Source organism: Bombus flavifrons, chromosome 8 (assembly GCF_040668555.2).
Source record: "Bombus flavifrons isolate JBK064 chromosome 8, iyBomFlav1_principal, whole genome shotgun sequence".
Taxonomy (NCBI): domain Eukaryota; kingdom Metazoa; phylum Arthropoda; class Insecta; order Hymenoptera; family Apidae; genus Bombus; species Bombus flavifrons.
This window is the reverse complement of record NC_138449.1, coordinates 15,964,618-15,977,130: the sequence shown is the minus strand read 5'-3', so window position 1 is coordinate 15,977,130 and position 12,513 is coordinate 15,964,618. Positions and strand designations below refer to the sequence as shown.

The 12,513-nt window shown below is 44.7% G+C and overlaps 1 protein-coding gene across 14 annotated transcripts in view; it reads right to left on the bottom strand.

Annotated features, from left to right (window-relative positions):
* Unc-115a (actin binding LIM protein Uncoordinated 115a) overlaps nt 1-11,401 on the bottom strand; it is a 31,455-nt gene extending 20,054 nt beyond the window's left edge. For 12 of the 14 annotated variants that reach the window (XM_069118818.1, XM_069118821.1, XM_069118819.1 and 9 more), the window contains exon 1: nt 4,398-4,867. In XM_069118818.1, the coding sequence (XP_068974919.1) occupies nt 4,398-4,488 (91 nt within the window). In that variant the 5' untranslated portion in view covers nt 4,489-4,867. Of the gene's footprint in view, nt 1-4,397; nt 4,869-11,208 lie in introns of those variants that run through there. The other 2 variants (XM_069118824.1, XM_069118833.1) reach the window with 2 other exon arrangements.
* Between the last annotated feature and the right edge of the window lie 1,112 nt (nt 11,402-12,513).

The window sequence follows — 12,513 nt, the reverse complement described above, 5'->3', positions numbered from 1 at the left end:
ATCCGTGTTTACCACGTTCACACGGCGACAAATTTAAAAATACGCGATGACATCACGCCGACTCGCCGTTCGTATATTTGACGTCACCGTGCTGTCACGTGAGTTAAAAGCAATTCTCACGCGGCTGTATTTTCCGCGAGCGATTTTAACTGTCTATAGAGGGGGGAGGGCTGGATGACGAGCAATTTCCATCTACCTGCTCCGCTCGTTGATAGTTAAAACGCGACGGTGCACAGAATCAAGGAACAATATCGCCAGAAATTATTTGCGGTTTCACAGACGAAGATTCTCTATTTGCTTCCATTTGGCAACAAAGCTGCAATTTCCACATCGATACGATACGATACGATATCGCGAGTCCGCCATGAAACTCATTGTTAGCGAGAAACTTCGATACAAGGCGTGTTCTGTATAGAATAAACAGAGTTTGCTCCGTCGAAACGGCACACCCTCCACGACCACGCGTCACTGGCGCCTTAAATTTACGCTAGCTTTCGATCGACTGCTCGTGTAGGATTAAAAGCTACTCATCGGAGCAAGTCCGGCCCAAGATCGCGCGAATAGCACTCCCGTAGAATCCATCGATTTAACCTTTTAGCACGCGATAGCTGTTACTCGTTGAATCGTAGCAGGTTTAGAACGATCCTAAAATATCTTTTACCAACACTTCGTTCGTAATTTTTGCAGAACTTCTACGGATGTCCGTTCAATTGTAGCCGTGAAACTATTAGTGGCTGATTACGGTTAGTCACGACGATGGTCGTGAAGAACGAAATGACGGGAAGAACGACGAATACAAACTGTACAGTATCATTATGATATCGTCGCGAGGATCATGGAAGGCCTTTGGTCTTATTTACCGTTCGCACCGACTGTTAGTAACGAGGCCGATGCTCTGTCAGATATGCGCAAAAGACCATCTCGACAGATTTATACTTTGCAGAAATATTTCAAAACGCTATAACATTGGAACGATTGATCGGAACAATTGGATAGACCAGCTACCACGAGCAACGCATACCAACGCACGAGCAAGAAATCCCGTCTACGAGTAATCTCAGACGACCTCGTTCCGATTCCAAGCCAAAGCGGCGATAAGCAACGATAAGATGGAGGAGAAATAGTCGAAAGCGACGATCGCTTTGGCAAAAATGGAGCACGTTTATTCCATTTCCTCGACCTGTCGCTGTTCTCGCGTGTGACGTTCTGCAATGGCGAACGCGCGTGCCATTTGTACGCGCCGTGTAGAAACAATGCTCGATATTAATCGCGCGCAATCCGCTAAGAGTTCGTAGGAGGAGGCCGGAATTTCTAACGAACGACGATCACCTACGGAACACCGCTCGTGTCTTCGACGTTTTCTTCGTTCTTCGCCGCCGGGCTCTTTCGGACATATCGTTAAACGTTATCGTATCGTTAAACGATGTGAATTCATTGACGTAAATAATTACGTGTTCGAAACGACGGAACACGGATCTGGAAAAAAGGAAAAGTTACGCAATTGCGGTTCACCCACACACGCGTCGTCCCACGTACACCTCATCGCGTTAATACGATTCATAAGCTCGTTTAAATGGGACGTCGGGCGAAACCGTGTTTCCAGGTTACCGAAAACCCGATCCTAAATTCCTTGTTTATTAATTCCACGGGTCAAAGACCTGCTCGTGTGCTATATTTCCGTTACGTTACTCGTTCAACGTGGTACTCGGTTCTCCTTAACGAATCTTGCTCCGTTGAGGTATAAATACACGGACTGGTTTAGAATCTATTTAATCCGATTAAGACGCGCGAGCGCGTTGGTGGTGTTCGTGTACTTGTAAGGGACGCACGACGACATAGAGGCTACAGGAAGGTTCGTATAAATGGCAGTCGATCGATTCTCTCGTATCCATTTTTGTAACAAGGGTTACTTTAAACAAACCGCAGGACTTTACCGCCTTTCACCCCTTGATTCATCCCTTAAAGCGGGTCGCGGCAATAATGAAACGAAGTAAGACGAGTGCCCTGGTTGTTCTCTGGTCTCGAGGAAATTAATCGATCCCCTAAGGCCACGGATGTACGCGTCCGGAGAAAAAGGAACTTTGAACTCAGCAGCTAAGTTCGATTCGTTTCACGTTCGTTCGATATCACGCTGCCAATTCACCGTTCCACAATGTTAGATAACGTTACTGTGATCGACGAAACCACTGAAAACCGCGTGGATTTTTTTCCCTCGACGCAGGAGGAAACCGGTTTCGCTCGCTCCACGATGTCGCACGATTCGGCTCGTAATGGCAATCCATCATCCAGTGCGTAACCCGTTCCACGTACGTTCCTCTCCGCTTCGGTATGTTAATATGATTCATAAGTGGTCTAAATAGGATGTCGTAAAGTGGGGTCAAACACGACGACCCCTAAGTGGCCGGCTCTTTCTCCTAATGCACTCTGGGTCACACACGAATCGACCGACGATCGAACGTATCTAATGGATATTACGAATTACGATTGATAATTGCGCATCGTTTTCGAGTAACAGAAACCAACTTGCAAATTTTCGTCGAATATTACGGAAAGCTACCAAACGGCACGAGTTAGACGAACGTAGCGCCACACCGTTGTCGTTCGATACCAACACATCGAAGAGTTATTAGAAAGATTCGACTTACGAATTTCTTGGTCCGTATAACTGCGGTATTTTCCAACCGTTACTACGATTACGTATAGACTAAGATTCCGTCGCGGCGATTCCACCTTATCAAAGGCTTTTAAATGCTCGTTCTACGGTTATCGGTATTTTTGCACAGCCTATCAAACACTATCAACCATGTGCCACTAAATCGTTCGTTACGATTCGATAATAGTCCAAAGCGTTATCGTCGATATCCAGTTTTGAAATTTCCGACAGATACAAGTAGAAGATACAAGTAAACGCTTTTTGAAAATCGAGCTTCCAAAAGGACAAAGAAACGGCAGTAGCAGCATAACGATGTCGAACCTCGCGTTCGCTGTAACCTGAAGTAATTAAAACGACGCATCGCGTAGCGAAACACCGTAATCGTTCGTTGCTTATGCAACAGGATGCGATGCATCTTTTGTGTGCAATTAACCGCATCGTGGCTGTGTGTTACAACTATTTAATAATGTATCGAACATGATCGGGCGGTAGCCCACGAGAAACGAATGCACGAAGAATTGAATTACAAAGTGGCCTGTATACAACGGCCACTTAACTTTCATCGAGGCGTTGCCGAGCGATTAGCGAAACGATATCGCGATAATTACTAGCCACGATGCGAAGGAGTCACGTGGTGCAGCTTTCTCGTCTTTCTCTGATTTCCATTAATTTCTAATCAATGAGAAACAATTACGCGCTAGACGATATCGAACCGTGCTTCACACGTGGGAAACACCGTGCGCAACGTGGGAACCTATCTTAGGTTAACATATTTAACGAGAGAATGTTTGACGAGTCGATGGTAAACTAACGCGAAGGAATATCAAAGTTCGCGGGACGAATTTCGAAGGAGGGAAAAAATCTCGAAACGTGGGATTATTTATGTTTGTGCGAGTAGCGAGAAAGTTGTTACTCCTTTCCCGGGGCTTTTCATCGGCGTTCTCTGCTTAAAGATGCATCGATCGTGTCTGAACAGTCACGTTCTTTTTGCTGGTCACGTCACGAACATCAGGGGGAGAAAATCGTGACGAGCCGTTCGAGGAAACGGCGGAAAGAAAGGGACCGTACCGATGAACTTTTCGCGTGTCAGCGAGCGAACTCGAAGGAAAACGTCGATTACGCGAGTGGCCATTATCGTTTTCCATTCTTTTTCAAGATCGGCGACCGTTCTACTTGGCTATTCGTCGCCTTATCTAATCGTGCGGTCGCTATCGCGTCTAGTATCCAGTCGTCGCTGATTTCAAATTTGAACGTTTTCCATCAGAAACAAAATCTTCTCGGCGTTATCTAAGAGTCGCGGACGATGTCACACGGTGGTCGAGCGTTACGTGCGATTTTGCGAATCGACGCAATTACATCTGCCTATCGTGGTCGATCGATTAACGAGGAATTCAAGGTCCCTTTGCCGAACTCTGGAGTTAGATCGTAAAGTAGCGACCGAGTCGACGCTCACGAAAGTTTTTTTCCAAGTATATTATATTTGCTTGTACCGAGGTAAATATTTGCGGAATAATATCGGGTTAGGGGGAGTGGGAGTGAGTAACGTTTTCGATCTTTTCAATTTAATCAGAGCGGAAGAACACCGCTGCTCGATACAACCGGAGGATCGCGAAGGCAAAACGGCTCGATTCCAAACACCCACTGCACGCGGTTTTTCGTACCGTTAAATATAACTCGGCGTCATTTTCAAGCGTGATTGTCTCGGATTGCGCAGTTTTTATTCGACGCGAAAACAACCTCTTACCACTCTTGAGCTGTTTCTGCTTCAGTTGCTGGTCCCTCTTGACCCCGTTACTTTCACTCGCAATAAAATTCTCGCTCGTCTTCGACTTCATTATATCGGCTGCTCGCGATGATCGCGTAATATTCGCGATAATCCCGCAAAGCGATCTACACCTTCTCCTCTTCTCGTCTCTCGTCGGGCTGCGATAAGATAATCGATCCGTATCACGATTGGAAGCAACGAAGGATCTATCAAACTCCTCGATACGATCACTCCGAGGAGCAAAAGGAAATAACGAATACAAGGCGGGACAGAACTTTCGGACGAAAAATTTACAATTTCGAGACACTCGGCGACACTTTGAAAGATTCGCACGAACGCGCGTACGACGGGTAGCGATCGCGATCGATGTAACAGATCTGCAGTCACCGAAGCGTACGAAACCAACAGCACGAGCGCCGATCGCCGACTGACTGACGAGAGCGGCGGCGGCGGCGGCAGAGAGCGATCGAGACCGAAGGCGCTGAGATTCGTGCGTCGAGTTCCGATTGTCAACCGACTGCGGCAAGACTGACGTTTACTTTTCACGGCCGTCCCTCCGCCGTGATTGCACGCGTGCACATCGACGATCTCGGCTGCTCGATCCACGCCGAAAATATCCGTGTATCGACGCGTCCATCTCGCCGATTAATTCGTGCGTCCAGCCGTAAATGGAAGTCTTTGCTCGGAGACCGACGAAATCCGGCGACTGTTATGTAATTCGGTGGTGTTTCCATATTTCTTGTCTTCCTTGCCTGTCGACGCGTTTCTAAGAAAATGATTTAAAAGCAAAGATCCCTTTTAACGGAAGATCGGTTGCCTCTGCTCGTATTGCATTGGATGCTACGAAATAACATTCGATATCGCATAGCGGCGGAAGTACGAAATGTAAAATCATCCGCGAGCACCAAAGCGCAGATTATTTGCAATGGAAGGCTTATTAATGGAACGCGAGCTGTTTCCAGTCAGCGTGCAGGTATATTTAATCGGGCGATACCTCGCGGGTTATTTCAAAACCGGAGTATCTCGCATCGCGCGTCGCTATTTCATTTTTTCCTTAAAATAACTCGCCATAGCTCCATGTACGGGTGGGCAATTATCGCGTTTAAGGGGTAAACGAGGATAACGGATACGATTACGACGACGCTGCGATCAAACGCTTAAAAGGAGCGTGGCAATCCTAATCGCCTTTTCGACCGTCGAAGAAGCAACGAGTCTACACGATGTCTACACGCGAGGGTCATCAAGGTACGCGGCGTATCACGGAAAAGAAATCCTACGTGCTAGCATAGCAGCGGGGAATAATAACCAGCGTCGCGTCCTCTCGAAATAATTAACGGTAGGACTGGAAAATATGATAATCTTACTTTGCAGTTCTCATTCACGTTTCTCGGTACTATTTGCAGCATCGAGTCACGTATGGTAACGACAGAACTATACAGGCGGCGCGGGGAGCGGTGTCGTTAGGTCGAGGACCAACGAACGAACACGCAAGAGAGCTCGCATAAATTTCTATTTACCCTTCTTTACCGAGAAACAAGCAGAAACTTGTACGTGCAATTTCAACCATCGGCGATCAGCTGCCATACGCGACGAATATTCATTGTCAGACGATAAAGTTGTCGATTCTCGATAGCTGATTAAGACGAACGAAATTTCACGATAATTCGGTCGCTTTGATGGGTCCAATTTTTGAACCTTTCGGTCGATGGATCTCCATTTTGGAGAAGAAACTCGATCAAGCATGAAAACGAGATCCGAATAGCTGGCCATAGCTCGCGCACGATACGACCGTGTTTTATCTCGAAATCAATTACGCGACCGTGTTATTACATTACCAGATGTATATGCAACAAGAGGGAATTCTATACCGACCAGGGCTTATCTGCTTTCAGATAGTACTGGTATGCGTTACAGGCACGTATACACGTTATTAATAAATACCTTGCGATCAAATATAAAATTTACGCAATGGCAATTGGAAATACCGGATTTAGATGTACATATACCCGTTAAATGTGTTTTTCGATTTTTGCGTTCTATATTCGACGACGATCGTTCGACGCACTACGTTCATCGATCGTTCGAACGATTAAAATTAACGGATTAGTCATAAAAGAAAAGGTTCGGTACTTTGACGATGAAGTACGTTTCGCTTGTAAACTGAAACAGCTTGCGATGCTTGATTATAGTCATCGAACACCTGTGTACGTTCCCGCACGCGCCACGTGTGTACACTGTACATTCGTTTATAGAGCGATACATAAATACAGGGTGTCTCGATGCAACGAGACTGTTCGACCGTCGATAGTCGACGCCACGATTCGGTCGATCTCCTATTTCGGTTAGGACAATAGAGGCGATTGAATTCACGATAACACTTAGTTAACAGATTAAAATATACAGTTTATTCTAACAACCCTGTAGATATAAGCAGTTACGCGTGGTGCGCGTAGATGTATTCTCAGCGAAGTGTAAGCAACAAGTTAAGACGATGACCGATCAATGAACGGAAAACCAACGGAGATAGTGTGACTGGTCAAAAGATGAAAATGCAATAAAGTTCGGCGACGATGCCGTCACGGAGGAAAACTATCGAAGGGTGTTGGTTATCCCAAAAACCTGCTTTTCCCATTGTCTATCTGATCGAACGATAATCCTAAGGAACGTCTCGACTTGAAGATGTTTGCATAACGCTTAAGGGCATCGATAGTAAAGTAGAAGCGTTCGATTTTATGACGGTTCCTTAGGATTATCGCGGACTAACTCTATTTGCAAAGCAGGTTGCAGTCTTGACCGAGGGATGGATTCTGGTTTATGTAAAGGGTCACCGGACGTAACAAGGACCATTATGAAAGGTGGAAGGAGACTACCTGTCTACATTCATATACCGTGAATTTCAAACTACGCTTAGAAAATTCTCTTTGTCGCCTTTTGAATCGTCTACGAATCTGTAATATGCGTAACGATATACATGTAACTATAATGTAAAGACAAATGTGAGGAATTTTCGCGAGGAGTGAAACGACTCGAATGTACAACAATTCTGTTAATAGAGTAAAAAGAGAGAGAAAGAACGAAGCGCATGGATGAAAGATGAGCGGGGCGTGATCGATCAGGGCGCGGATCAGGAATGCGTGACGACTGGTATCGTGCAACGAATCGAAGAAACGCGAAACGAGAGAGAAAAATAAGACGGCAGAGCGTGATGCGCGTCGAGTGTCGATACCTGCGTGACCGAGTCGCGTAGCGGCTTTTTAAACCTCCTTTCTTACCTGGTGTCCAGTCGTTATCGAAAGGCCGCGCTTCCGACGACCGGTCCGTCCTTACTCCGCCATCATTTTTTCCATTCGTGACTCTGATCGTCGTTCGATACGTTATCGCGCGTGCACTTGCCTTGGCGAAAAAGCGAGACGTCGGAAGTCTCTACTCGATAACGTCTCCGTTATCTCATCGACTTTATAATGCTTTCAACAGGCTAAACAACGCGCGAGAAGATCGCATAGAAGAGCGTACGTACGTAGAAAACGTCAATCCGTTTAAGAAGACTTAAGTCCTTCGTGCGTTACCATTTTGTCACGCTCAACTTGTTTCCGTGATAAGACGATTAAATAGCAAGTGAGAGACTCGCGTGATCTTCTTTCTTTCTGCGTTTCGCGAATTCGATACGCGTTAACCCTCCGCAAACATTCAAGTTCGTAGCTCGTTCGTACGCGATAAACTATTTTTCTCGATTTGTTCGCAATTCGACCGGTTGATCAAGCCGTGGCTTAAAAATACGTTTCTATTGGAATACACGTATCTCGAATTTATATATTTTAATTGGTATCTTTAATCGATCGACGCAGCGAGAGTAGAGAATCGAGCTTCGGAAGACGACTTTCGTTTGTTCTCGCTTCGACGTATACACTCCTGCTTTCTCCTGCTTTTTCAACGGTTGCTTCCAGCAAACATCGGCCGTGTGCCCTGACATTTAACATCGATTTTGCTCGTGTCGGAGATTCTAGTAGCTTGCAACGGCTATTAGCGACTTCTCGATAAAGAGGAAATATATACTCTAGGAATTTAACGCGAAATTTCAATATAGCATCTAGAGATGCTTGTAGAAAAAGAGCACGTATTTTTTCCCTACCGCTTGCCCGTGGGCAACAAGGAGAATCGCGGACGAACGTGACAAATTAATATTCAGACGTAACCGTATCCGCTTATGGGATAATAAACGATATCTCGTCGCGATTCACGGCTTGTGTAATCAAGGAGTTACGTTATATTCACTCCGGTGACTTCCTCGAAGGACCTCCACCTACCAGTAACCTTTCCAGAATACGACTAGAGGTAGGTAGAATATCGATTTGGGTGAATGCCCTTTATCCGAGGTAGATGAAATCCTTTCGAATCTCCGACTTTCTGTCAGAACAAAGCCCGAGGACAAAGCCTGGCGAAATACTACATTTCCTAAAACGTTGCTTTTCTTTTATTCGCAATTCCTAAACTATCTACAGGATTTATAGGAATCGCTGAAATTGGGTCACCCTGTATAAATTAGATTCCCTCGAACGCACCCGACACGTAACTCGCGTAACCGCAGCAGCAAAGATCTGTCTCTTTCTTCCGATAGAAACATTGTTGCAGCCATATTTGCTCTATTTTCGAATCAGGTTTCTCAACAAGAACGTAATCTCGGTATAAAAACGGCTTGATTCCGTAGTTTCGATCAACTTGTTCGCGTTTAACCACTTCCTCGTCGATTATTTACCGTTTATTACGGTCCCGCGATAAGATTCCAAGAGTTGCACGACTCCACGTGGCACGGTCCCGACGCATTCAGATTTTCAGTCGTCGTTCCTGCAACATCCACCGTATTGCACAGCGTGTACCGCTTGCGTTAAAAAGGGTGCACGACCACGCCAATTTCGATGCATTTCGCTCGACGGGATTGTCCCTTCCGGTTACTGGCGCAGTGTGAATCGGGCACGAGGGGGCGGGTATCGATCTGCAGCGCTTGCAGTTTCACTGAAAGCCGGCAACGGAGTTAACGACATTCTCCACGGATAGGACCCTTGTACCAAATGTATGTCAATATACAAGGGACGCGAAAGAAAGGAAAAATCAATACTACTCGTCGATCGGCGTATTATTTAAAACTTGGTTGGAATAGGCGCGAGATGAAACGTAGCTCGATTTCTGCGGAAAGGGCCAACTAATTCAGGGTGATCGACCTAAGTCGTTCCATACGAAGATCGATCTGAACGCGAATTATTTCTAATTATACGCTATATATTCTCGACGGTGTGCTATACGTAGGATATATAGTACGCGATAAAGATAGCTATGTAACGACGTCGAAATATGCCAAGTATGCGACAAAATTTAAGCACGTTAATGGCGAGTGTAATTTCCTGCGGCACAGATAATATGGCGATTATACTCGAGGAAAGTCAATATTTAAAGGCAATGGACGCGCACGACGCCACGCTACATATTACTTTAGAAAAAGCGGGACGATTCGTTAAGCGCGCCGCTATATTTCCCTCGTATGTACAGGATTGATATTCAATTCGATGTTTAACGAACGATAAGCCTCCCTCGTTGACCCGTTTACGTAGTAGACGATGGAATAAATTGAAATCAGTGTATTTAAATATATCGAGAAAGTGAAACCGAATAGAGTAGCATCGAAGTAAAATGAAAGACGAGAAAAAATAATGGGCAGTAGCGTAGCCTTTGTCGCAGAATGCAGTACTGTAGCTCGTGAAATTCGCGTTGCAGTACGTCGCTACTCCTCTCGACGTTGCATAGGCATTGAAGCGCACACACGGCACATCGTGCGAGGTACGGTTGCGTGGGTAGAACGCATAATTGCGTGAGCAAATTTACGAGCGTGGCGTCCTCAGATTCTGTCCTGCAATAGCTGCTACGCGCACACGGACTACGGACAGAATTCGACTCGAGTCCATATTTCACGCTTCGGGCGATCGACGAGAAGAATGCTTTTATGTCGTTTGGAAAGAAACAATCTCGACTTAACTATTATATATATATATATATGTTAGGTTCACGAGAATAGCAGAGTCGAAAAGTCTTATGCGAACCAACGACGCTATAGATTATTTCCTTGAAATAATTCCATGTATTTTGCGAGAAACTCTCATGTATGTTGGACGTTGAAGAGACCGGGAATTGTAGAAATTAACATTTGTATTCTAAACGCGCGGGATTACGCAACAGTTATGGCACGTTGAAAAGGCTGAATGGCACGCGATGCGTTACTTTGTTTTTCTGCCTCTGTTAAATCAATGAAGCTCGTGGAAAAAAGTGTGACTAAGAGAAAAGAGAAGTGAGCTTTCCCGTGAAAATCGCTGTAAAGGTGGCAACCCTAGATGAAGATCGGATACGAGACAGTACCACTCGAGAATGCAGGTCACTCTCAAATAGCGGGAAAACAAAATGAACAGGAGAAACAGTCGGTGGAGGTACAAACGTCGGAACGGGGGGGAGGGGCTCACCCTAGGAAACGTCAAACCGATGGATCCACCTATTTATAGCCCCCCGAGTGAGTTTAGAGATACGATCCTTTCAGAAAACATTCGACGTCTTCATCACGAGGAAAAGACCGTGAAAATCAGAAGGAAACGGCACGATGCAGGGGCGTACCCCGCACGCACACGGTTTCCAACTCTTTGGCAACGGGAAGCACACGAGCCACGCACACACGTTCGCCGAGAATAGCGAAGCCGCGGAGAGAGAGAAAAGTTAGCCGGCATTCACCACTTGGTTTCCGCCTTTTACTCACCCATCTTTCCGACTGGCACAAGCTACGATGCTTCTAACGGCGGTTCGTCGTAGACGATCGGTTATACGATCATATTATAATATCGGTTACGAATAGAAACGACACGGCCGCGAAATTTCACTTAGGAAATCGCGAAAAACGCAAGAGACCGTCTTACTACCGAACGCTCGACGTCCGACATTGTAGTGGCAAGCGAGCGCGACAATGCGCAAGCGCGTCCATCGTCTTCACCGCCGTATCTACGATTCCAATCGCCTAACTGTACGTGTCGGACAAATTTTGGGAAAATTTTTCTAACGTTTCGTCTACTGATAAATTCAGCGATATTTTATCGTCCCTTTGTTCGTAGTTATCCTATTCGATGTATTTCTAAGAAAGTTGTCAATAAATTGAGGTGCAACAACAAAATAAAGCAAGCCTGTATTATGCTATTGTAGATTGAAATTTTATTCGTATGTTTTCGCAAAATGGCGCCAAACAAGAGTAACGTTTCTGTTATTTCGTGCTTTCTGTATTTGTGAAATTACGAATTGGCAGCTTATTGAATCGTGTCTCATCGCCAGTAAATGGTCAAGTTGAACGATTTCCTGCATAATCTCGATCTATTTCGCTATAGTTCAAAATTTCGATGTAGTAAGTACATATATTTAATGTGTTCTTAATTGACATCATAATGTTCGAACGACGTTATAAATTTATTGTTACGTATTACGCGGGATAAATAATTCATTAATACAACGAATACCATTTGCATTTTTGCAAATATAATGGGATAATGTCGGTGATTGAATTTCAAATGAATTTGAATAGGAAATACGGTTAGATTATGATTTTGTAATATGCTATAGGATACAATTATTTATTTAAATATAGATTGATATTATTCGACTGTCTATATCTTTATTTGAAAATATAGCTTAATATTTTGTAATTCTCGTGGAATATTCGATATCAGCATGTAATAACGTAAGCTTCAAAAACCGTAGAGATTTATATAGATGTTAAAAATTACCGTTGTCGATAATGACAATATCGTTGGCAATAAAAAAATCATTGATTTTCGATTTTTCTCTTTTTAATGCTTCCATCGGAAAGGAAATGAGAATGCTCACGCCCGTAGATCTAGTTCTTTCGAGGTACAGGTGCTGCACCATGCGGCCAAGTGCTGAGTTCAATTGACATTAGCATGTACAAGAACCTATAAAATTAGGGATCTGCCCTGTTTGGTTACACATTGATACAGACAAGAACGTATTTAATTGTACAATTCTATGGAAAAGTTCAGATCTACTATTCTATCCGAGA